General features: G+C 43.0%; 1 protein-coding gene across 1 annotated transcript in view; it reads left to right on the plus strand.

Moving 5' to 3' along the window:
- LOC129403297 (leucine-rich repeat-containing protein 37A2-like) overlaps nucleotides 1–26,926 on the plus strand; it is a 120,296-nt gene that overhangs the window by 62,232 nt on the left and 31,138 nt on the right. Inside the window, exons 7-11 of the mRNA XM_055129978.1 lie at nucleotides 9,734–12,305; nucleotides 15,993–16,064; nucleotides 18,624–18,695; nucleotides 22,428–22,499; nucleotides 23,622–23,702. Coding sequence (XP_054985953.1) covers nucleotides 9,734–12,305; nucleotides 15,993–16,064; nucleotides 18,624–18,695; nucleotides 22,428–22,499; nucleotides 23,622–23,702 — 2,869 coding nt within the window. The remainder of the gene's footprint in view (nucleotides 1–9,733; nucleotides 12,306–15,992; nucleotides 16,065–18,623; nucleotides 18,696–22,427; nucleotides 22,500–23,621; nucleotides 23,703–26,926) is intronic.

A 26,926-nucleotide genomic window follows, 5' to 3' on the forward strand; every position in this document is an offset into this window, starting at 1 on the left:
GGCCCTGGCTTTTGTCCTGAGTACTTCATGACTCCACAGCACTGTGAGGTGTGACCCCAGCGGGCCCTGAGGACCGACAGACCTGCCAGATGGGAGTTGTCTAAGTGAAAGTGTCTGAGCATCGGTCACACCCCAGAGTCAGTAAAGATCTCAGTGAATTGACGTGTTGTCCATATTCTACAACACTTGTGTGCTCTGCATGTGCATGGTTGGTGTAGTTCATGGAAAGTTTTGCTTACTGTTGAAGTCACAGGTTACTTCAACTATTGGCAAGGATTGCTGGAATTTAGTTATTACTTCTAATTAAACATTTTAAAATCTACATTGATGGGATTATACGGCAGCTGGGGGCAGTTTCTGGGTATGACTGCCTAGCGACTGGAAAATGGAGAATCTGGGTGGAAGAGGCCCAGTCCCGAACATCCACACTATAAAACCAAGCTCCCAGAAGCATGCGGCCATGATGCGGCCACGGGACATCTGATAGGCTAGTTCTCCCTCTTGTAGAACCTGGCAATCTATGAGAGTTTACTGCCTGCATGGGGGAGAGACCTTGTCAAGCTCCCTGTGGTGTATTCATATGCCAAATACAGTAACAATGATGGGTCTCATTCCCCTGACCCTAAAGACCTCAAATGCGGCACCACTGGGAAGGACGAGTAAAGAGAGGCTGCAAAAATCTCAGGGCTAGGATGAATGGACGTTATTGGGCCCGCTCAGGCAAATCGATGATCAATGGAGTGACAGTGACAGTGAAAATCTACATTGAGATATTCAGAAGGACCTTTAATCTAAAATCCTAACAGCTTCAGGATCTTTCTGACCTTGAAGAAAGGGAAAACGAAGATATTGTGGCACCACTTCAGAAGCAAAGTGTGAAGTTCTGTGCTTTAGAGGTGGTATTGTCATCTTTTGATTGCAAGAGCCCTGGAGTTGGCATAGCCGAGACTTTGGATAAACTGGAAGGTCTCTGTGGGGACTGGAATAAGGGTATGCGTAAGAACTCATTCTCTATCTCTCTCTTTCTCTCTCTCTCCTCTCTCTCCTTGTCTCCTCTCTCTCTCTTTCTCTCTCATCATATTTTCAGATATATCAGAAATAGCCCTCTCCTTGCCAAGCTGCTAAAGCCTTGGGCAGATGTTTTTTAGCAATACTTGTTTAAATCTTAGGTAATAGCCAACAGAACTGGAATTTCTGGAGGGGTTGGAGGGGGTGTATGCTGGGGACACCTGATGATGCTCCTGGCTCAGTACTCAGAAATCACTCCTGGCAGTGCTCAGAGGACTCTGTGGGATGCTGGGGATCAAACCTGGATTGGCTACATGCAAGGCAAGTATCCTACCTGCTGTGCTATCACTCTGACAGAACCTTGAACTTCACAATTTTAGAGCTGTCTTTCTACCAAGAAGCTTAGGGGTATGGAGATGGGAACAATGTTTCTCCTATTTGGGGTAAGAATCTTCTTTGTTCCAAAGTAATCTTTCAAATATGAATCATGTGTGATCTTCTGTTATCCCAGAAAAATGTTCATCTAGATAATGAAATAAACTAATACAAATGTTTTTACCCCCAGAATCTATGGCACGTAGGCTTAGGGTATACAGTCAAAGGCAGGGCTGTTAGTGAAAGAACTGGAACAGCCTCTGGTAGGTGAATCTTAGGGAGAGACCAGCTCATCTATGCCACTACCAACCCTTTCTCAAGCTCCTGTTTTTTCTTTTAATTTAATTTTATAGAGTAATTCACAATATTTGATTACATTTAATATTAGAACACCAATCCCACCACCATTACACCTTCCTACCACCGTACTTTGGATGTTTCCATCCCGAACCCGAACCCCTGTCCCAAAGCAGAACTGAAAGAATTTATTTTGTATTGTTTGTTCTGAATCAACTGCCAAAAATGCTCCAAAAAAGCTTCCTTAGAGGAACGTATGTGAATATTTTTGTATTTCCCCCAGGGACTATTAAGCCCTTCAATAAAGCTTACTGACATGTTGTTAACGGTTGAGCCTTCTGTGCTTTTATATATGTTTCCCTCTAAGATTGGTTGCCTTCTACTTTAAACGCCATCAATTGTGGAGTGCTACTCTTGAAATATTGGTGTTGTGAGGTATGTCAAGTTCCTGGTTTATAGTAGAGTAGTCTATAGGTGTCTAGCTTCCATTTGCCCATTTGAAATATATCATCAGTGTGAGCTCTGTGCCATGATCTTGACTAATTTCTCCCTTCTAGTTGACCGATTCAGGAATGTCCAGAATAGATCAGACAGCAAAAATGTATGATAATAGCCCTGACAGAATATACCTAGCACAGTGGCTGGAGAGATAGCACAGCGGATAGGGAGTTTGCCTTGCACACGGCCGACCCGGATTTGATTCCCAGCATCCCATATGGTCCCCCAAGCACCGCCAGGAGTGATTCCTGAGTGCAAAGCCAGGAGTAACCCTGAGCATTGCCGGGTGTGACCCAAAAAGAAAAAAAAAAAGAATATACCTACCACAGAGCCTTTGACACATAGCTTTGTGTGGTGCCTTCCTTAATCACTAAGATCATGATGTAGTTCTCTGGTTTTTTTTTTTGTTTTATTTATTTTTATTTTTTATTTTTTGGGTCACACCCAGTAATGCTCAGGGGTTCCTCCTGACTCTGAACTCAAGAATTACTCCTGGAGGTACTGGGCAGACCAAATGGGATGCCACGATCGAACCCGGGTTGGCCACGTACAGGCAAATGCCCCACCTGCTGTATTATCGCTCCAGTCCCAGTTCTCTTTTTAGACTTCATAAAAATCAGTTATACATATTGACATGGTAAATCTATTTGTTTTGGTCAGATTTAGGACTATTATCATTCCGTATGAAAAGAAAGATGACTCAGAAGTTTGCTATTTAAAAGGCTATGTCCCATGCATTTCAGAAACTGCTCATTGTGGTTTTAGGTAAGACTTTTCTTGTCTGTCCTCGAAGTACTGGAGTTTTCTTCTTTGAAGAGCAAATAAATTGATTTTGAGAAGTCAATTACAATGAAAATAATGGAAATATAAGTATTTCCTATTCTTTTAGTCACTAGATGCTTTTCAGAAGTAGTCTCAAATTTGTCCTTTGTGGAATCTGTGAAAAATAATTACAGCAATTACCCCCAATGTATAAACGTAGAATAGTTTAGATTGTAGAGAGTATTTGATCCAATTCTTCTTTCTCAACTGCTTGTCAATAAAGCAGAATAGTATAGTGGTTATAAACTTCAGAGTCCTCTATTTAAGTACTAACTGTTCCCTTTTTTCATTTTTTCTTTTCTTGTTTTTTTGGGCCACACCTGCTGATGTTTAGGGTTTACTCCTGGCTCCTCAGTCAGGGACCACTGCTAGCAGGACTCGGGGAACCATATGGGGTGCCAGGGACTGAACCTGTGTTGGCTGCATGCAGGGCAAATGTCCTGCCCACTGTAAAAGCACTCTGGCCCCTCTGTCAAATTTTTTAAAGGCAACTGAAGGTCTTCTATTCAGATATGTGAAGGTATTTCTAAGCTGTAATTTTCTGAAAAATTTGACTTTGTCATTTAGCTTAACTTATGGGCAATATGATAAAAGTCAAATACTTAAAACATACCTAGAATTTAGCAGTGGACAAACTATTCCAATTATTGCTACTATTTCCTACTGAAGAGAAAACATAACTGGAATCAGCTCAGGGTTGGTTTTCAGCACTGACATATTGAGTGGCTGTGATCCTGTGTAACACCAACTATGTATTGTGAACCTTCACGGTGATTCTGCTGGGGCCAGGAAGACAGCTGAGAGGCCTCGTGCACATGCTGTACATGTAGAAGGCCAAGGTTGGGTTCCTGGCAACACATGAGTGTCCAGGAGCAAACCCAAGTACACAGCTCGGGAGAAGACTCTAAACACTTCTGGGTGTGACCCCCAACAACAACAACAAAAATAGTGGTCATACTATTTAAGATTTTTGAATTTTCTCCTCTTACGGAATTGTAGAGTGCGATGAATATTACTGGCTATGCCCAAAGGAAACTGAATAGTCAGTAGTGAATCCACAAACAGAATTGCTCTCTTTGCTCTATAGCCCTGCGGTCTTCATCATCATCACCATCATCCCGTTGATTGGCTATTTTCTCGAGCGGTCTCAGTAACGTCTCCATTCGTCCTAGCCCTGACATTCTATCAGCCTCTCTTTACTCGTCCTTTCCAACGGTGCTGCATTGGAGGCTCTTTTAGGGTCAGGGGAATGAGACCCATCATTGTTACTGGTTTTGGCATCTAATACGCCACAGGGAGCTTGCCAGGCTTTCCCATGCGAGCAGAAAACTCTCGGTAGCTTGCCAGGTTCTCTGAGAGGGAGAACTAGGCTATTAAAAAGATAATTTTACATATCTTTAAGAATACTCTTCAGAAAAGTGTGGTTATGGTCATCTGTTTTAGTTTGTTTTGGTTTTAGGATCATATCTGGCAGTGGTAGCTATGCTACTCCTAGCTTTGTGCTCCAGGAACCATCTGGTACTGGGATCAAACTGCAACCTGTAGTCTGCAGAGCATGTACCCAGCCTAGTGAGATCTCTTTTGAGCCCAACTTCTTTTAATATCTGCACTGAAGCCTCAGCGCTTGGTGAGGTTTCCCTGACTCCCTAGCACCCTGCTCTACTTGTCTGTCTCCCATACAACTGGAGATTCCTTTGGTACGGGAGACATCTGTGCTTCTGGTACTCCCAATCATATGTTGTTTGGAGGTAGGAGACCATGTACATTGTATAAATGAAAAGGAAATTCCCTTCTTCTCCAGGAACCCCGGAACCTCCAGCATTCTAGATGTTAACAGTTCTGCAAATATCTAAGGGAAGAATTTTCGTGGGGCTGGAGTTTTAGAACATCAGGTAGTAGCTCTTGCCTTGCACGCAGCCAACCAGGGTATGATTCCTGGCATCCTATATGATACCCTGAGCACTGCCAGTAGTGATCCCTGAATGCAGAGCCAGGAGCGCTGCCAGATGTAGCCCTGCAGTCTTAGAGGCAGAAATTTTAAGTTGTCAGAGACCTTATATAGTTACATGAGTAGACTTTGGGTTGACTTCAGCCTTGAAGTCTGGGCAAGTCTTCTAGTAAAAGTGACTTCTTTGGTCATCTAGTAAAATTTCTATCAACTAGAAGAATCTTTAAGAACCAATGGGGGCGGTGGAGCAGGTGGGATCCATCGCACAATGTAGGGCATTTACCTTGCACGAACCAACCCGGGTTCGATTCCCAGCATCCCATATGGTCCTCTGAGCACTACCAGGAGTAATTCCTGAGTACAGAGCCAGGAGTAACACCTGTGTATTGCTGGTGTGACCCAAAAAGAAAAAAAAAACAATGGGAGCTTAAGAAGATGGTACTGGAGCCAAGGCACCTACCTAGCATATCCCTGGCACGGTATATGGTCCCCTCTAGCACCACCAGGGAGCACAGAGCCAGCAATAGCCCCTGAGTACCAGAGGATATGATCCCCACACCCAAAATATAAAAGAAATAAAAGAAGAAGTGGGTTGGAGAGATAGCTCAGCAGACTGGGCACATTCTTGGCATAAAGGAAGCATAGTTTCAGTTCCAGCTCAGCACGGCGTTGCCAGGAGTGACTCCCAAGTACTAAGTGGGTAAAATTCTGTTTTTTTGGGGGGTCACACCCAGCAATGCACAGGGGTTACTCCTGGCTCTGCAGTCAGGAATTACCCCTGGCAGTGCTCAGGGGACCATATGGGATGCTGGGAATCAAACCCGGGTTGTCTGCGTGCAAGGCAAACACCCTACCTGATATGCTATCGGTCCAGTACCCAAACTGGGTAAAATTCTTGAACACCATGAGTCTGACCCCAAAACAGAGAAACAAAAAAAACCAAACTTAATGTCTGCATTGAAAAGGAAAATGTTCTTATTTTATGATTTAAAACTAAAATTATTGGAGGGGCTGGAGTGATAGCACAGCGGGTAGGGTGTTTGCCTTGCACGCGGCCACCCAGGTTCGATTTCCAGCATCCCTTATGGTCCCCCAAGCACCGCCTGGAGTAATTCCTGAGTACATGATACAGGATAACCCCTGTGCATCACAGGGTAACTGAAAAAGCAATAAATAAATAAATAAATAAATAAATAAACAAATAAATAAAATTATTGGATGTATAAAGGAAGTACACACCCAGTATCATTGTGCTCTACCTTCATAGAAAGAACATTTTAGACAATAATTTTGAATTGTTCCTTGTTAACTTTATTTCAGAAAGTGGTAAAATAGCTGTGGAATATAGGCCTTTGAGGAAGTCACTGTTGCCAGAACTGAAGGACTCCGTGATTTAATTCAAAGTATGTGAAGAGAAAAATGTAAGGATGACATACATTGGATGGCTGTAATTCAGAATAAAGAGCAGATTTTGGAAGTTTTTAGCATATGTAGTCAATTCTATCATCCGCAGGAAACTATGAAACTCTAAAACTGTATTTGAGGGAATTTCTGGAGTTTTTCTGAAGTCCTGACCGTTGGTTCTAAACCCTTATTTGAAATTTGGAGAGTTCTGAGTGCCCTCTGAGTTCTGTCAGACAAATAACTTTTTGAACTCCCCTTAAAAAGAATCCTAGTGATTTGGGGCCTTAAATGTGATTATGTTAGAGCATTTGAAAAGTTACGTTTTTTTTTTTTCAAGTACTTAGAGCTCAGCATCTCATGCATATCTTACATGAAATATTTTATGAAAGAACCTTTCTGTTAAACAATTGCACTGTGTTGCAAATTAGGAATTAATTTACTAATTTCCAGGAGAACACATGAATGCACTATTTGAATGTGTGTTCTAGTGATGGGGGTGTGGAGGGGGTGGAACAAAATGTGTTTCATATCATTGGTAACAAATTTGGAGTTGGATAAATGTAATTAACTTGGCTCATAGTCAGAAAATTTGTTTCCAAGGTTAGGGAAAGAAAAGGAGAGAAAAGGTGGTTGTGTTCCTCTTGTTGAAATTTTTTTTTCTTTGTAAAATAATTTTTTGTGTGTGGGGGGAAGGTAGCGTGGCTCACACTTGGCAGTGCTCAGGAATTACCCAGCCTGGCTCTTTGTAATAATCACTTGTTGTATTGCTCAAGGGACCAGGTGATGGTAGGGAGCAAATTCAAACCTTTCTCATGCAAAGCATGTGCTCAATCTTTTGAACTATTGACCTAGGTTTGAAAAATAATTTTTAAAATAGTTTAAATCAAACCCATCAAGAAAACCTCAAACGCCCAAAATTGGGTCTTAAGAAGATTAGCTTAGGAGTCTGAGACACAGTTCGTCAGGCTGAAGCATGGACTGTGCGTGAGGGAGACCTGGGTTTGATACCTGCCACTGCATGGCCTCCGGAGCACTGCCAGGAGAAACCTCAAACACCTCCAGGTGTGGCCCCCAAACAAACAAAAAACATCCACCTTACTATGAAACATGAGAAGACATTTAGTTCTAATGCCAAAGAATTCAGAAAACTAACATCCATCCCTAAATGAGGACTCTCTTGGAACAAACTCCATTCAAAGGTCTCTACTCAACTAGACCCTGGGAAGTAGCCCCTTCTCATAGAATGTTTATTCTAGAAGTCTGAGATAATGAGAACTGAAATCCATGAGAAGAAGGACTGTGAAGAAAGTTAAATGGGTGCGAGTCACAGTATTGCAAGAGAGCCTTGTTACATTCTGACGTTAAGGTCTTCAGTGGTCTCTCCAGGAGTGCTAGACAGGCAGGCAGCCCTCTAGAAAGGGGCTTGCTACTTTTTCTCTATGAATTAATGTTGAGCTCCATGCAAGAAAGGGGGATTTGCCCCAGGCCGGTGTAAAGGAGTGTATATGAGTGTTCATTCGTTTATGGTCGGTCTCCCAGAATAAACTGTCTATGGCCCCAGAGCCCTCCTTCAGAAAATTTTGGGTCAGTGATTCCATGCTATCCCCTCTCTCAGGGACTGATAAATAATCAGAGATACTGAGAGTTTAAAGGTAATGAGAACATTTGGGAACCCCCATCCATCCTAAGTAGTGCTCCTTTTGCAGGTTAGCTAGCTTTCTTGGAAGCAGGATGGCCCAGGGGAGGAAGAATGTGTCTCGGATTTCAGTAGTGAGGAGGACGCACCAAGACCACCACAACTGGACTAGTACTGTTGAATTCGCCAGTGTTCCCAATGGGGGACACACTGTTCCTTCCCCTCCCCACCCCCACCACGGGGTTTGGCTCAGAGTAGTTGGCAGTCCCAGTCCTGTTTGGCTGGCAGGGGTGGGGAGGGGAGGCTGGAGTTGGGCAGAGGAGGTGGGAAGAGGACCTGATTGGACGTCTTTGGTGCCTTTCAGGGAGAAAGGAAAGTCTGGGTCCTGCTGGTTACCCAATAAGGGCTGCATCAAGGCAGCATAAAGGGGCTGCGGGGGAGGGGCGCGGGGTTGCTAAGGGTGTGTCGTTGCTAAGGTTGCACAGTGCATAAGGGCGCTCGCCCGCCTATCCTGGCTGCCACAATGGCTGGCCGCAGGGTAGGATGCCTGCCCTCTAGTCGCTTGGACTTGTCCTGGCCACGAATTTATATAATATCTGTGTTAATAGGGCGACCAGCATGGCTGCTGGGAGCTCCGATCCTAACGCAGATTCTGCACCCCGTCCTGCTGATCCCCGACCCGTCCGTCCCCAAGCCCTGGATTTCTCCTTCCCGTGCTCCTGCACTTGAATCCCCTCATGCCCTTCAACCCCGGGCCAAGTCCGGGTTTTTTGATCGTTTCACCTCGACTGTTGGCCGGATGTTGTTCCCGCCGCAGAAGTTTAAAGGTTTCATTCCCATCCGGGATGAATACTCAGGTAAAGGGTTGCCCTCTGCGTCCCATCGATTTGCCATTCCACACCAGGGATTGAATGACCAGCCGGCAACACATCAGAGGCTCCCAGTTGATCCAATGATAAGATGGACTCAGGATCAGAGTCCACCTCTAGCTTTGTCTCCTAGAGGGACAAGTACAAGTCCAACTTCAGGTCTAGATCAACCTGAAGATCAGACATCTGAAATGCCTGCTCCACCTCTAGGTGGACAGGTTCCAAAACTACTAAACTTTATTATTTCTCCTGCAAACAGGAGGGAGGGTCTAGTTAATGTTGGGTCCGGAGCCGCAAGAAGCAGAGACGGGCCAGTCTTGCAAGACAAAAGTTTATTCAGACCAACATGCGGGGGCTGCACCTCTAGTAGATGCAGCGGTTTGTGCTAGTTAGGGCAGCCTTTTTATAGGGCTTGTGTCCTCCAGGCCAGTCACGTTAGTCACGTAGCCTCGCCCGGAGCCACTATCTTGGGATTCGTGTGTCTGGAGACATTCTTTCATTCTTCTTGCCCTTCGTCAGGAGTTACTTTCTGTAGAGCCCTGGGACCGGAGTCACTATCTGGGCTCTGTGTCAGGGGCCGGAGTCACTATCTACTGGGCCGGATTCACTATCTGCTGGGCCGTGGGACCGGAGTCACTATCTGGGCTCCTTGTTCTCAGCAACTCCTTCTGTGAGCGGGTCCCTATCTTTTAGGTACATACGTGAATTCCAGCCCAACCGACAGGCAGATGTCAGGATGTATGTGACAGGACCCAGGCATAGTACATTATTATATACAGTTCAGGGTCATAAGCATGGTTACAGAAGCAGAACAAAGCGAGGTTACAAAGGTCAAGAGTGGGCTTTAACCCAATATAATTTCTTTTAACTTAACAGTTGGAACTCCCAGAAAGTCTAAGAAACCTCATCATCGACCACAACAGATGCAGGATGAGGACTTAGATTCCAGTATGGATATCTTTTATCCCGAGGGGAGAGAACCCTTGGATGTACTGGGAGATTCAGAGAAACACCCACAGATCCCTCACAAGACTGAATCCTTTTCACCCCAGTCCCAGCATCCAGAACCCTCTGAAGAGCTAGAACAGCTTCCCTTTAAGGCCCTGGAAGCTGAAGTTTCAGCAAGCACACAACAGACCCCAGCTGCACTTCCAGGATCTCCTGAGGAATCGAAACCTTTAGTTCAGGACTTAGATTTGCTGTCCAGTACCCCTGAAGAGGGTGATACTGCTTCAGTCCTGCCAGAAATCCTAGTTCAGCCTACATTGGGTCCTGAGGAAATGGGGTCTTCAGTACCTCAGGAGGTGGAAGCTCAGTCTTCAGAGTCAGGTCTGAAAGCTCAGTCTTTACTGCATCATCAGCCAAATGAACTGTCTCCAGTCCAGAAAGAAGCCCATCTTTCAAATATATCTACTGTCATCATCAAACCTGCCTATCTGCAGATTACCGGAACTCCAAGAGTCAACAAGCAGGATGAAATTTCAACCCAGCCAGAAACCCTAAGTCTAAGTCACACAGGAGAGACCCGTGAAGAGAATGAACACTCTCTAGCTCAAGAGGTGGCCCAGTCTCAGCCTCTAGAGAGCCCTAAGGGTGACTCTGCCACACAGCAGGAGGCAGTGGCTCAAGCTCCAGAGATCCTTGAGGTGACTGAATCTTCTATCCAGCAGGAATCCCTAGCTCAGCCTCCTGAATCTTCTATGGAGTTGGAAGCTCAACCATTTCTTCATCCTGCGGAAAATCTTCCAATTCCAAATCAGAATGGAACTTCACACTTAAACTTGCCCCATGTCACTGCTCAGCATTTGAGTGTGACATTTTCCATTTTTTCAGAGGTTGGTGATGAGGTTGAATCTTCTCCAGTGCCACAGGAGGCCCTGGATCAGCCGTCTGAGCCATCTGAGGAATCTGTCACTAATCCACCTCTGCATCCCGAAGAGTTTATTACATCTTCACGTCACAATGAATCCCCAAGCTTAAATTTGACATATGTCAGTGCTAAACCTATTGGTGTGACATTTTCCATATCTACAGAGATCAGTAATGAGGATGAACCTTCAGTCCAGCAGGAGATGCAGGCTCAGTCTCCTGAGCCATCTGAGGAATCCGTCACTCACCCTTTCCCTCATTCTGAAGAAAATATTCCATCTCCAAGTCACAGTAAAGCTCCACACATCAACTTGCCCAGTGTCACTTCTAATCCTAAGGGTGTGACTATTTCTGAAACTACAGAGGTCATAAATGAGGTCAAACCTTCAGTTCAGCAGGAGGTCCAGGCTCAACCTCCATCCCAAGAGGTCCAGGCTTCATTTCCAGGCCTCTCTGAGAACATGGAATTATCTGGCTGGCAGATTGTATCATCAACCATTTCTGAAACACAGAAGTTCCAGAGTGAGATGGTAGCTCTACATTTGGGTCAGACTCTAACTCAGCTTTCGCCAGACAAGGAACCTGCTGAGAAAATGGAAATTTCTTCACCTGTGCAGGAGACCCTCACTCATCTTTCAGAGTTACCAACAGATATCGTTTTGGCTCAGGCTTCAGAGCATTTGGAAGGACCACTTTCAGCATCAACTCGGCATCCATCATCAGTCCGGGTCACGACTCTCACGGCAGAACCAAGTAGGGAGAGTAAAGCTTCTACGACCCTGAAGAAGACTACCGCTCCCACAGAGCACACTGTGACAAAACCAACAGGGAATGTGCGGACTCATTCAATCGCCACTAAGATTTCAGCTCTACCCAGTCTGGGGGTTTTGAAGACAGTACCTTCTCCAACCACACAAAAGACTACAGGTCAGACTTCTCATCAAAATCAACCTTCTACACACCAATATATAACTGTAACTCCGGAACGCACTGTGAAGACTAAACCCTCGACAACCCTGACAAGTACCAGTGCTACAGAACACTCAGATGTGACACCTATCACACCATCTCTGAGTCCTCATTCAAACCTGAGTGAAGTCACGTATCCACCTATAAACAAGGACGTTCCTGTCACTGAAGGCAGGTCAGTTACAGCTCCAACCATGCAAGAGACTGGAGTTCCGTCTTCAAAGGCCCCAAAGAAAGCTGAGGTAACAGTTTCAACAAGTACCACTCTGACAACCCCCACAGAGGGATTGCTGTCAGAACAGGGTCAGCATCAACACACAGATCTGAGTGAACAGACATCTATAACTTTGGACGAAACGCCACAACCAGAAACATCAAGGACAGCTTCCCTGACTCACTCTTCAGCCCTATCTTCTGGACGATCTACTTCCGAAAAGGCACATGTAGATTTCCCTGAGCAACTACAACAGAATGAACACATGACCTTCAACATATGTGAGCTTTGTACCTGCACAGAGGATACCCTCTCCTGCACCGGTCTCAGTCCAGAGAAGAGACTCCGTAGAGTGCCTGTGCCAGGGCCCAACATCAATAGGACCTTCACTATACTGTAAGAATCACCTTTCCTCTCATCTCTGCATTCTGCCTATTGACGTAGCAAGCCTTTGCTTCAATGTCTTCCTGTATCTGCCTCATCCCCCATGGCCACGTTAAATGATTCTCTCTCTTTTTTCATCTTTTGTCAGTCAAAAGATATCCTCATTCTTCTTATCTGTTGTTTCTTCTTCCCCAGTCTTTTGCTTATAATTGTTCATACTCTCTTTCCTTCACTATTTTTATCTCACCCTCAACCTATCCTTCATCCCATCAGCTGTTCATTTAATTCCTTAACCTTTGTTTTCTCTTTACTCCAGCCTCTTTTTTTTTTAACAATAGTATGTTCTCCTTATCTTTTATTGCTCGTGTCACAACGTGTGCTATGGACATGATTTCTGGAGCCAGACTACCCGAGTTTGTCATTTGTTAGCTTTGTTTATTTAGCTCTGTGACTCAGTTCCTTTTTCTTTACGTGGAGATTATGGTAAGTTTTCACCTCCTAGTATTTTGATACTTGTTCATTTTGATACTTATGAAATTAGTACCTTTAAACAACTTTCATATTAATCCCTATGGAGATGAGGCCAAGGTGGTGGAGAAGGGTTGATTGTGAGATCTAGCCAGCTCCAATGGCAATCAAAGTAATACTTAAGAAATCTATGTAAATACTTTGGGCCAGAGTGATTGTACAGTAGGTAGAGCATTTGCTTGCACTTGTTCCAACTGATCTGATTCCCCAGCGTCCCATAGGGTCCCCTGAGCACCACCAGAGGTGATTCCTGAGTGCAGAGCCTGGAGTAACACCTGAGTATTGCCGGGTGTGGCTCCCCACAAAACTATAGACTTAAATTGGGAACTAGCATATACATGAATGCTGTCTGTTATTGTTACTTAATCTCTCATTTCAGAGTTAAATTTTTTACATCGACTTTTCATAGAAAGCATCCATTTCCCCCAACCTAGCCACAAGAATATGTCATCAGCTCTTAAACATGATGCTGTTGGGGAGAAAGGGAATACACACAAAAGGAAAGGCAGCACCAACAGAGGCACAAAAATGTACAGTGTCTCCTCAGTTGGGGAAAGCTGCAGAGAGCTGACATGGAGCAACTTTAGCTGGGAATTAGAGGTTGATGGTAATTTGTTAAATCAAGTGTGTGGGGGTGGGGGAAGGGAGAGTAAAGTCTAAGAAAAAGCATAGCTCTAGAAAGTTCTGGGATTTAAAAAACAGGCAGACTAATAAATATCTGTTAGAGGCTGGAGAGGTGGTACACAGGCTAAGGCATTTGTCTTGTATGTGGCAATGGCAGCTACCATGGTTTGAATCCCAGCACCACGTATGGCTCCTGATCATCATCAGATTGTGGTTCCTGACCACTGCTGGATGTGCCATGCCCTGCAAAAAAAATTGAACTGAGTTAGGAAGTAATGAAAATATGCTTGTGAAAAATCTGAAGTATCAGGTATGGGGTTTGAAATTTGCATTGTGAGGTATAGAGTGCTATTGAAAGTTTTCAAGCAAGAGAGATAAATAAGAATCGTTTTAGATTCTATATGTAGAGAAATCTAAGAGGAAAGTCGGTTGAAAAAAGACCAAATGTGCTCTTAATAAACTCTAGGAGTAAAGTGAGAAGGGGCTGAATAAGCGATTGTAGCAAGAGTAGAAAAACATCCTGGATGGGGGAGAGAGCTCAAAAGGCTGAGCACAGGCTGTGCATGTGGGAACCCAGGGTTTGATCCCTGGCACCTCATGGTTCTCTGAGCACCACCAGAGTGACCCCTCCAAAGCACTGAGCCAAGGGTGGTCCCTGAGCACCAGAGGCTGAGCCTCCCCAAAGCCCAAAAAGATACAAAGAAAATCCTGAGGACATTACAAAGAAAGAACCAATCAAAGTTAGTAACTGCCCAGTTGAGGGAGAAGGAAGGAGAAAAATCCAATATGATTGAAGTTTGTGTTCTTATTGAGAGAATGATAATGGTGTTAAGGTGGAAATATAGTAGGTAGGAGGGACAGCCAGTCTGATGAGACACACTGAGTTCCAGGCATTTTTTTTTAAATATTTATTTAATTTTATTGAATCACCATGACAAAAGTTACCAAGCTTTCAGGTTTAAATCCCAGTCATATAATGACCAAACCCCCATCCCTTCACCAGTGCACCTGTTCCCCCACCAAGAACCCCAATCTACCCCCCTCGCTCCTCCCCCGCACTAAAGTGGCCAGTGATCTTCACTTTATTCTCTCTATAATTTGGATACATTCAATATTTCAACAGAGAACTGACTGTTATTATTTGGAATTTTCCCCCAACAATCAAACCTGCAAAAAAGGAACCATTTGATAGTTTGTATTCCATTGCTGAAAATGAATATTATAGGATCTCGCGCAGCCGCTTTCGCGTCTAGGCATCTTTTTTAGGTTAAAAAATGATTGATGTGCTTGGCCTATGAAAAACGGTGCATGTTAGGTATGACTTATGTGTTTGGAGATAAGTAATATACCTGTGAAACAGTTACTAATCTGTGCCTTAAACAGATCCCTCAACTTGTGGCCTAGGCATCATAAAGCAGCCAGAAGATTTGATGGAAATGTCCACTAGGTTGATGGCACAGGTTTCTGTTTCAACATTTTCACCTGAAAATGTGTGCATAAACTTATTAGGTTTATATTTGGATTATATACATGTTTGCAGTTGATATACACATGTTGCTGGGGGAAGTTGACAAAACTAGATTCAAAGTGATCCACAGAGTTAGTGGTTAAAACTGAACTCAGGGAGCCAGAGTCACAGCACAGTCATACCAAGGGCTCTTGCCTTGCATGTGGCCAACCCAGGTTCATCCCAGGCACCCCATATGGTCCCCCTCCATCACCACCAGGAGTTTAATTAAAAATTATTGACACAGAAAAAAAATGATAGACCCTGAGTCCAGAGCCAGGGGTAAATCCTGAGCACCATCCCCTCCCCCACCCCCACCCCACACTCCCACCAACTGCATTCATCTATACATGTGTAAATTCATGAACATATTCTCTTTGTTACAATAGGTCAGTAAAGTTAACAGGATAATGCGTGAAAATCCCACTTTCCCACTCTACCACCTGTGTGACTACCGCACAGTAACTCCTGTTACCATCTTGGGTTTTCTTCTACTCTCTTTCCTGTGCATTTTCCCCGCACTGAAGGTCATTCTTTGTGATTTGTTCTTTTCCTGGTGAAGTATGTTGAATATATCTCTCCTCACTAGTCCCCCTCATTTTCTCATTTCCCTAGTCTCTATCTAGAAATTTCTACTATCTCGAAATTTCAACAGAGAACATTGACCAAAATCTTTGGTGGTCTCTGGCAATATTTTTAAATATGTATTTGCTGGTAATTTTATTCATTTCTCTGTATAATTATGAAATTAAACTTTCTCTATTGATTTACAGGAGGAGTTACAATAGGTGTGAGCTTGGAAAAATGACTTACATGCTAACTAGCTGGCATTATTGAGCTACTCCAGGAATTAGGAAGTTCAGATTGTGAGATATTTCAATGTTTGACCAGTGGCCCCACATCATGTCTTTAGTTGGGCAAAATGGGAAGCTGATAGCTGTGGAAAGAAGCTGGTGTTTTCTGTGTTTCCATGATTCTTTTACTTAGCCTGTTCATTCTTTTCCTACCTTTTCAAGACTGTAAACTGTGTTTCTTCACAGGAATTTCCAAGGAAACTCTATTTCTTCCATTGATGGAAATACATGGAAGGCATACCCTTGGGTTGAGAAACTGTGAGTATATTCTCTCCAAATATGAATATTAAAAAATAATTGCACCATAAATCCTCCTTAGTGGGACTGGAGCGATAGCACAGCAGGTAGGGCATTTGCCTTGCACGTATGTGGTCAACCAGGGTTCGATTCCCAGCATCCCATATGGTCCCCCGAGCACCGCCAGGAGTAATTCCTGAGTGCATGAGCCAGGACTAAACTCTATGCATCGCCAGGCGTGACCCAAAAAGAAAAAGAAATCCTCCTTAGTATACAATTTAAGATTAATACCTCTGATAAAAGGTATTCTCCCCTCATGTCCCAAAACAACCTCTGTTAGTTATAATGGTTTTTTTCTTTTAAAAATTTTAGTTTACCAAGATCCTATTTAAAATGTCTTTTTGTTTTCCATTCTATAACAAGTAGAGTTAATTTTATACACACACATACATATGCATATATAAGAATCAGAAAACAGACCACCAAAAAATGATTGATAGCAGTTATAAGGTTTTTTCTTTGAGTATATTAAATATCGCATGCAATATCTTTAGCCTACTTCTCCCTCTGGGAGAAACTGGCAATCTTCTGAGAGTTTCCTGCCCACATGGGACAGCCTTGCAAGCTTCCCATGGTGTATTCATATGCAAAATCCAGTAACAAGCTAGATCTCATTCCCCTGACCCTGAAGAGCCCCCAGTGCAACACTGTTAGGAGGGCCGAGTCAAGATGGACTTCTAAGATCTCAGGGAAAGGTCGAAATGAGATGTTACTGAGCCCACCCGAGAAATCGATGATTAACGGGATTTTGTGATTCGTCATATTAAATAATACATATTGGTATATCTAACAACCACCTGTATGTCTAACAACTAACTTCAAATTTTTGATGAAAAACCAAAAGTTTGAGATGTCTATAGTAAATGCAATGTGAAAAGTATCTATGGTTTCTATTAGAGGCCAAATGAATGATATTGCTAATCTGTCATTGTCGGTTGACATTCATAATGTGAGAAATGACCATTTTAGGGCCAGTGCGATAGTACTGCGGGTAGGGTGTTTGCCTTGCACGTGGCCTACCTGGGTTCACTCCCCAGCACCACATAGGGCCCTCCAGCCCTGCCATTAGTGATCCCTGAGCACAGAGCCAGGAATAAGCCTTGAGCACAGCCAGGTGTGAGCCAAAATCAAAACCAAAACCAAACAAAGACTGTTCCAGTGTGTTTATTTTCATCCAGTCTATGAACCTTAGACCTAGAGAGAAAGTCTACAAATAGAAATCGCTTGCATACTTTGCTAAGTGTTAAAAAAGTGGAAATTCTGGATTTTTTTCTTTTTCTTTTTTTTTTTTCAATTTTGCTTTAGGGCCACACCAGTGGTGCTCAGGGGTTACCCTTAGCTCTGAAAGGTGGAATTTTCTAAACAAAAGGGGACATTGGAGCAGGGAATCCAAATCACAATTGGTAAGAACTGTAGGTTTCCATCATGGGAATCCCCCAACAGACAGTAAGAGCTTTCCAGTTCTGGGGCCAGGGATGGTGGCAGACAGTGTGGTGAGACGCCCTTTGACACTTGATGGGAAGGGAAGCCGAATTTCAAGTCTTTGTTTGAAAATCTTGGTTAGCTTTCCTGCCCTCTGGTCCTGCCTGTCCAAGACAACCCAAGTCCATGGACCAGGACAAACTCTGCCTCTGGAAAGGCTTCTTTGCTTTGCAGACTGCTGATCAGAGTTTGATCCCCAGCACCCCATACGGTCCCTTGAGCAGCACCAGAAATGATCCCTGAGTGCAGAGCCAGGATTAACCACTGAGCACTCCTGGATGTGGCCCCAAAACAAAACAAAGCACCAAGTAAACCCCAAAATAACAAATGCTCATTAAAGTCAGGGGCGTGTGACAGAGGAGGGTGTGATTGGTAGGGCCACACTAGGGTCCTCTATGAAGCTGTGTTTCTTGTAAGGAATATGTCTTGGGGCCTTTGCTTTACTGTTCTTTCGTGTTGGGGGGTGCACAGCCACTGGTTCTGGGCTCAAAGTTTACTCCTGGGGGATCATATGGTTGCCCGGGCTGACCCAGGTAAGCCATGTGCAAGCCAAGTACCCCTCCCACTGTACTATTGCTCTGGCCTCAATAATTCTTGAGTGTTTGTCATGTGCATTTTGTGCTCATTTTAATTCCCAGAACAAAAAAAATTAATGGTGTTAAGTTTCAAAGGGTTTTCTTTACAGACTTAATTTCATTCTTCATGGGGTATCCAGAGTAATGTTTGGGAAGAGAGGAGGGAGTGGCAATTCTGTGGTTCTGGTGTCACCCAGAATTTAGATCTGACATTTTGTGACCTAGAGAATATGCTTTGTAGAGGTTATTTGGTGAGAAGAGTCAATAGCTATGTTCGTGTGCATGATGGATAGATATCAGTGAGGAAAAAGCAAAGAGCCTAAACAGAGATCACTATCCCCAAGTTAAATAAGAATTGGGATCTTTAGAAAGCACCATTATTATGTGTAAGAATTAGTCCTATGTAGTAAATAGTCATAGTTATTTTGCATTTTGGTCCAGAAATAATTTTTCCATTTCTCAGAATCCTCAGTGACAATTCTTTGACTGAATTACATAAGGATTCATTTGAAGGCCTGCTATCCCTCAAGTACTTGTAAGTTAATCATTTATTTATGAGTTTCTAGATCTGTTGTTTATAAAACAAAGGGTGTACAAGTTAATCTTTTTTCTTCCAGCAATACAATTCTATAGTTTTATGATTCTAGCATTAAAAACCTTTCATGTCATTTCTGGCACTAAATTACATTTGCATGTACATATATATATAAATACATATATGTACATATATAGAAAAAACTTTAGGCTTACTCTTCAAGCCCATGTTCTCCCTGGATCATGTACTTTTCTTACTTGTCCCCATGACTCTTTGCTTTTTCTTCTCTGGAGAATTCCAGGTTATCTCGTGAACACATTCTTTCTCTTTCCCACCCCTCACATCTAAGAAAGTTTCTTTCAGTATAAACTATCTTGCTTCACAAGAGTTTTTTTTCAAACTTTACTATATAAACCTAAAGTAAGTGCTAATTTACCATCTCCTCTATGTCCATGTAGAGTTCCTTTATGTCCCCTGAATCCAATCCAACACATGGTCCTGTTTTACATAGCCCATTAACTTAAGAATTGTTTTTGTCTTTAAACTTTAATAATAAATGAAAAGTACTTATATTTGCATCACCCATGTAAACTTAACTTAGAGTGCTAGTATACCATCTCCTCTATGTTAATATAGAGTTCCTTTATGTCCCCATGGATCAAAACCAATGCATGGTCCAGTTTTACATAGCCCATTAACTTAAGAATTGTTTTTGTCAGCTGGGGAGATTGCACAAATGTTGAGTGTGATGCTTAGCAACAGGAGGCCCAGGTTGGTTTCCCAGCAGAACGAGGTTCTGGGCTCCGCATTCCCTGACCCCCCAGTAATGTCCCTGAAGTAGCCCCTGAGCACTACTAAATAAAAACAAAGATCTATGCAAATATGTTCATGTTTTTATTTTTTAATTTTTACTTATTTATTTATTTATTTATTTATTTATTTATTTATTTATGTATTTATTTATTGTTTTTTGGATCACACTCAGTGATGCTCAGGGGTTCCTCCTGGCTCTGCACTCAGGAAACTCAGAAATTACTCCTGGCAGTGCTGGGGGGACCATATGAGATGCCCGGGATCAAACCCAGGTCAGCTGCCTGCAAGGCAAACGCCCCACCCACTGTACTATCGCTCCAGCCCCATGTTCTTTTTTTTTTTTTTTAATTTTGTGTATGAAGCAAGACAGCTTTTATTAAAACTTATTTAGAAAGATGTGAGGGAGAGAAATTAAGAAGTATGTGTTCAAGAGAGAACACAGGCTCTCCAGAGTGGAAATAAACAAGCAAAGGAACAGAGAAAGAAGCAGGTGAGATATTCAGGGCTTGAAGAGCAAGCCCTGAGGACTTTCAGGAGGTGCTTTTATTCAATTCTTCCAAAAGGGTTGTTCTTTCCTGGAGTTTTGCATACTAAAATTTAGGCTGGGTGTTGTCACAGGAATGTCTTGCACTGTTGATGTTCTCTTTATAATCTCATGGATTCTTGTGTAACTTCTTTTCTGGGGGGACCAGCCTTTTCTGGGTGGGGCCTTGGATTTTTGCATCCTGGTGGTACCTCAGTTTCTCTTCCAAGAATTCAGGATTTGCATTTCAAATGATGTGATCATCAAGCCCTTGAGTTATTTTGGGGCTAGGGAATTTCTTCTTGAGTATTATTATTCCCCCAAAGTACATCTGCCAGCCTGCACCAGCAGGAAAGGGAAGGCAGTCCCAACCTCATCACAGGCATCATGGGTCCACTGCCTGTCCCTTGCAGGAAAGAACTTAAAGAGGTGCAACAGTGAAGCAGGTTAGTTTTTATTGAATGAAACGTGCTGAGGAAGATGTGGGAGGAGAGAAAGGAGGGCGATGTTGGAGAGAGAGCACCGGCTTTTCCAGAGTGCAAGTGAATAAGCCAAGGAACATAGACTCTACAAGCGAGACACACGGGAGAGCACAGCTTGAAGAGCAAGCTCAAACTATGCTTGTGTTTATAAACTTGATGTTTGTGTTTTTCTGCAAATGAAAAAAATCATAAAAATATGCTCTGCAAAATCTAGAATATTATTATTTTTAAATTTCTAGCCTTTATAGAAAACTTTAAAAAGTTGGCTTAATAAAAAAATTATTTAAAAAATGAAAATAAACCTGAATTATTGAACAAGAAAATAAAGAACTTGAATGCCATTAGCCCAGATTTTTTTTAAAAAAACTTTAGTTTTCTCATTGTGATTTGCAATACAACATTCTAACACCCTATGTCAGCATATTTCCAAATTATCTAGAACTTAAACAAACATTTAAATATGAAATACTTGGCTAAAACAGTGATTCTATAGCAGTAGTATTAAGAACATGGGAGATTATCACGAGGAGAGTTCTGTTGTAGGAATTGTTGGGCTATTGTCAGACAGACATCTTGGACAGAATCTTGTAAAAAGAGAGTAGGAGAAAGGTAGAACACAGGAAAAACACCACAATGCTCTCAGAATACCAAAAAAGAGGGTAGACACCTAGACCCAGGAGTTGTAAGCCAGGGCTAGCATGCAGAGCTCCCTCGTGCCCACCTGCGCTGGGTCACTCAGGCCTGCAGTAGATCACTTGGAGGGCCTGTTAACCCCCCACCACAGTTCCTGCTCCAGCTGATTTGGAGTAGGTTGATTGGAGAACAGGCATCTTCAATCAGCTCCCAAGTGAGACTGGTGTTTGAGAACTATTTGGAAAGTTAATATATGACGGTGTGCATTGTGGGTCAGAAAAGGAAAGCCTGGGACTGGAGTGATAGGACAGGGGTAAGGGGCTTGCTTCTGCACATGGGTGACCCAGGTTTGATCCCCAGCACCATGCAGGGTCCCCTGAGCCCCCCCCCCCCCCGAGTGATCTGAGTGCAGTCAGAAGTGAGCCCTGAGCACTGCCAGGGAAGGGAAGGAAGGCAAGAGGAAAAAGAGGGATGAGCTAGAAGATAGTTATACGCATCTTGGTCATATGTGAAAGAACTTAAGTAGAATTCATAGATATAAAACAGTCAACTGTAATCAAATAAAAATTCAGCACTGTGATGATTTTGTTTGTTCCACCACTGTACAATGAAAGCAGTGAAATTCATGGAATATTCAGAAAATATAGAACCAAAAATTCAATTTCTATTATGATAGAAAAGTTTAATTCTAGGGGCTGGAGCAATAGCACAGCAGGTAGGGCATTTGCCTTGCATGCAGCTGACCCGGGTTCAATTCCCAGCATCCCATATGGTTCCCCGAGCACCGTCAGGAGTAACCCCTGAGCATAGCTGGATGTGACCCAAAAAAAGCAAAAAAAAAAAAAAAAAGTTTAATTCTAAATTAAGTTCTGGCTGAAAGGAGTAACTTCATTTCAATTATATGAAAATGGGCCATTTTTTAGCCTAGAAAGCAGCTAAATAGGAATGCATATAAACGTGAGATTATTCATATGAATATTTGAAATAATTATATTAAATATAGAATTTTACATGAAGATAAAAAATTGAACTCCATCTGTCATTGAGAACATAAAAATCACCGAATCAATTCTCTGCTCTGAGAAAAGTTAAAGTCCAATATTAGAACCAAGTAATCATACATTTTATTCATGAAGATTTGTGGTTGAACTGAAAGCAAGGTTAGGAGTTCTGGAACATTCAAATCTACTCATTCAATATTATTTTGACTTCTACTGGTTATTCCTAAAATTAGATATTTGGTAGTTAATTGAAGAAATATTTTCCTTTTCCTTTTCCTAGAGATTTATCCTGCAATAAAATACAGTTTATTGAAAGGCGTACATTTGAAGAACTACCATATCTGCAGTATATGTAAGTTAAAAATATGCTTCATTATTTTTGGAATTTTTAGAACACTTAAATGTCAGATTCTGTTATTCATTTGAATATTATTAGAACATTATAAATAGCTATGAAAACTGTACAGCAAATCCATTTTGCCTGTAAGTAAGGATTACTATGAGAATTACTAGTCAGAGCAATGTGAACAATAGAACCGTGGCCCTCAACCAGGATGATTTTGTACCCACATGACCCTTGATAGTGCCTTGAGGGTTTTTTTTTTATTGTTTTAATTGTCAGATCTATAATGATGCTGTTGGTACGTAGTGAGCAGATGCCTCCAGATACACTGCTGAATAGCTACAATGCACTGGACAGCCCCCCCATAACTATCCAGCCCCCATGTGGCAGTAGTGCTGAAGTCATGAATCCCTGTTATAGAGAAATTAATTAAGTATTTGTTAAGCATTTGCTATTTTGTGTCTAATGCCCCCACAGCATCATAATCATCAAAGAATAAACCTTAAGCTTAGGTCTTCCACAGTGATGTTTAGCGCATAAAATGTTGTGGTTCTGTGAATTAAAAGTAATACTGGGTGTGACCCAAAAAGAAAAAGAATATTATTTCTTCTCTTCTTCCTCCTCCTCCTCCTCTTCCTCCTCCTCCTCTTCCTTCTTCCTTCTTCCTTTCTTTTTCCTTCCTTCTTCTTTCTCTTCTTCTTCCTTCTTCCTCTTCCTCTTCTTTCTCTTCTTCCACTTCCACTTTCTCTTCTACTTCCTCCTCGCTTTCTTCTTCCTCCTTCTTCCTTCTTCTTTCTTCCTCTTATTCCTCCTTTTTCTTCTTCCTTCTTCTGTCTTCTTTCTTTCATGTTCCTTCTTCTTCCTTCTTTTTTTTTTTTAACTTTTTGGGTCACACTTGGCGACACACAGGAGTCACTCCTGGCTCTGCCCTGAGAAATTACTCCTGGTGGTGCTCAGGGGACCATATGGGATGCTGGGAATCAAACCTGGGTCAGCCGCATGTAAGGCAAACACCCTATCTGCTGTGCTATCGCTCCAACCCCTTCTTTCTTCTTTTCCTCCTTCCTTTTTCTTCTTTCTTCTAAAAACTGCTGCTGCTTTTATCTTTTTTTTCTTTGTTTTCTTTGGTAGGAATCTTAGTTGCAATTTAATCACCGAACTGAGCTTTGGAACGTTTCAGGCCTGGCATGGAATGCAGTTTTTACATAAGATGTAAGTCAAAAAGCAGATAAGTATACATAATAACACTGTGCATAAAAGCATCATGCAGTCATTATTGCCTGACTGGTATAAGGCCAGTGTGAACTCTAGTAAGTATGTCTTGAGATCCAGTTCTTTTTGTTCAAATGAAGAAACTAAGGTACAAAGAGTCCAAGAGATTTGCATGACACCTGGCATGCTTTGCTTTTTTTTATTAATGATTATTGGAGCGAGCACTAACAGAAACGTATTCGTTAGCATTGTCTTGTGATTCCCACTGGTACGGCGCTGAACTGTGAATGAGGCTTTAAATTCCCAGTTTAATTCCAACTTTGGTTCCTGTTCATGTGCAAAGTTCCTAACCACTTAAATGTATGCAACAAAGAGCCGGGAAGAAGTAAGTATAACAGTTTTTACTGGGAGTTGGCTGGGAAGGAGAGTTATGGATTTATTCCTAGCTGGTAGCTTCTTTTACATGGTGAAGCCAAAGGGTTCCTGAACATCTATCTTAGCATAGTTCCCTCCCTAATACTCTAGAACATTCTTTTGAAGAAAAAAATATATATGAATATATACATAAAGTGAATTCACTGTGGTCACTATAAAGCTTTTTTTTTTTTTTTTTGGTATTTGGGTCACACCTGGTGATGCACGGGGGTTACTCCTGGCTCTGCACTCAGGAGTCACCCCTGGCGGTGCTCAGGGGACCATATGGGATGCTGGGAATTGAACCTGGGTCAGCCCCATGCAAGGCAAACGCCCTACCCCGCTGTGCTATTGCTCCAGCCCCGGTCACTATAAAGCTTTGAGCTGTGGTAAAAGGTGGTAAAAAGCTATGGTAAAAACACTCCATAGACTTCGCACCTGGCAGTGCTGGGATCCAGGATCACTCCTGGCAAAACTGGCATCACACTGGCCAGCTGAGCTAGAAGGCGGCCATGGGAGGCACCTGGAGTTCTGTGGTGTGGTGGGATCAAACTCTGGGTTTATACATGGCAGACATGTGCTCCATCTCTGAAACTATCTCTGTGACCCCAAAAGTGTTTGTGTTACATCAGAGTGAGTGAAAAGCATTCATCAAACATACATTGCTGGGGGCTGGAGCAATAGCACAGCAGGTAGGGCATTTGCCTTGCACGCGGACGACCCGGGTTCGATTCCCAGCATCCCATATGGTCCCCTGAGCACCGCCAGGATTAATTCCTGAGTGCAGAGCCAGGAGTAATCCCTGTGCGTCGCCAAGTGTGACCCAAAACGCAAAAAGCAAAACAAACAAACAAAAAAACCAAAAACCAACATTGCTGTTGTCTAATTTCATTATACTTACTTTTCTAATTACTCGTGTGTAAGAAGCGTGTGGTTCTATACCCTTTGGGTGAAAAGGTCCCTCTGATTTCTCTCTGATTTGATGTAACACAAGCAGATCAAAATTCAGATCAGAGGCTTAAAGGGAATTCTGTACTCAAGCGGAAGATCCTCCTTTCAGTCTGACTTTGAAAAAGGGTCTTCACCTGCTTGTGTTTCAGAAATCCAGTTTTACACAGCTTCCTGCAGATTAGATGAAGGAAGGGCAGGAAGGCAGCTCGGTGATTCTGCATGGGTATAAACCTGAGTTGATCCCCCGGCAGACAGATTTGATGAGGCAGGCGAGGGGTTGGAATGTGTCTGGGTCGGGGTCACGGTTCCTGCACGTGCCCACCTGTAGCAGCTCCCCTTCACCAATCCTTAATTGACTGACAATGTGGGAAAGAACCCTGAAGACCAGTTGTCTTTTTTTACTTTTTGGGTCACACCCGGCGATGCACAGGGGTCACTCCTGACTCATGCACTCAGGAATTACTCCTGGCGGTGCTCAGGGGACCATATGGAATGCTGGGAATTGAACCCGGGTCGAACACATGCAAGGCAAACAAACGCCCTGCCCGCTGTGCTATCTAACTCCAGTGCTAACTGTGCTAACTCCAGCCCAGACCAGTTTTGTAAGAAGCAGGCTTTGAGATTATAGTCACCTCAGTGCCTTTAATGCCACATTTTTACTAAGCATTTTATTATACCAAGCATCACAAGAACCCCAGTTTCGGTATAGTTTTGTAGGAGACAGTGGGGGCAGGGGGAAAATGGCATCTTAGTTCATAAAAATTAAGACATTCAAGAACATTCACAGAGTGCCATTTCTTCTGAGTGTCAGGCCTATCTATATGGAAGAATAGAGCAGGGTGTTTGTCACCAAGAACCTTGAGTACTGGAAGAAAGAAGACAGATGCTGGTGGGAAAACATGAGAGCCCTACTGCTAGTGCAGACAGCAGGGTAACAAGATAGTGGGGTGACACTGGAGATAATGGTGGGTGGTGTACTGAGAAGGACTCATCATGAATGAGGTTGAGGAGACAGCTCAGAGAGCTGGAGCCTGAGCTTTGCATTGCCAGCAGTCACTCCCATTCACACCTCCAAATGTGGTCCCCAAACAATGAGAAGAAAACCCAACGAATTTATAATGGAGAAGGTGATGATTTACTTGTATTGCATATATTGAAATTTTACTCTCAAATGAGAGAAAAAGGTAATGAAAGAATCATAGATACCTGGAAAGAAATGATCATCCCAGTCATGTGATTTAAATAGAACTAACTCTTAAGATTAATTCAGTCACCTCAGCAGATTGTCATGGAGTCTGGGGAGATGGTGCACACTCTAGGTGCTGGAGTCCCAGGTTCAAGCCCCTGCACGACATGGTTCCCCAGCACTGCACCGAGTAAGCCCCAAACACCAAGTATGGCACTACCCACCCACCCCAGCACCGAATGTGTTGGGGCCCAAATGTGTTGGGGGGTGGACTCCTTTCTTTGGGGCCCAATCTTTCCAAATGACCAAGCTCATTCCTTTCACATACAATTTGCCTGCGTGATCAAAACTCTGTGTCTGGAGCGCAAGTACAGTGGGTGTGTGACTTGCCTTGCACATGGCTGACCTGGGTTCAGCCTCAGCACCCCACATGCTCTTCCTGAGCACAGCCAGGAGTAAGCCCTGAGCACCCTGCTATGTGTGGCCGAAAAACAAGAGGAAATAATGTTACATCTCTTTCCAAAGGCAAGGGATGCTGGTCCTTCAGTTAGGTCTTTTTATTACCTATCTGACAAATGACTGGGTTGATTGGAAACTGCGTTGATCATAATTTACTCCCTGCATTAAATAGATCTGGGGAAAGGTCGAAGTGAGAACCAGATAGAGCTCAGTG

Source organism: Sorex araneus, chromosome 3 (genome assembly GCF_027595985.1).
Source record: "Sorex araneus isolate mSorAra2 chromosome 3, mSorAra2.pri, whole genome shotgun sequence".
NCBI lineage: Eukaryota > Metazoa > Chordata > Mammalia > Eulipotyphla > Soricidae > Sorex > Sorex araneus.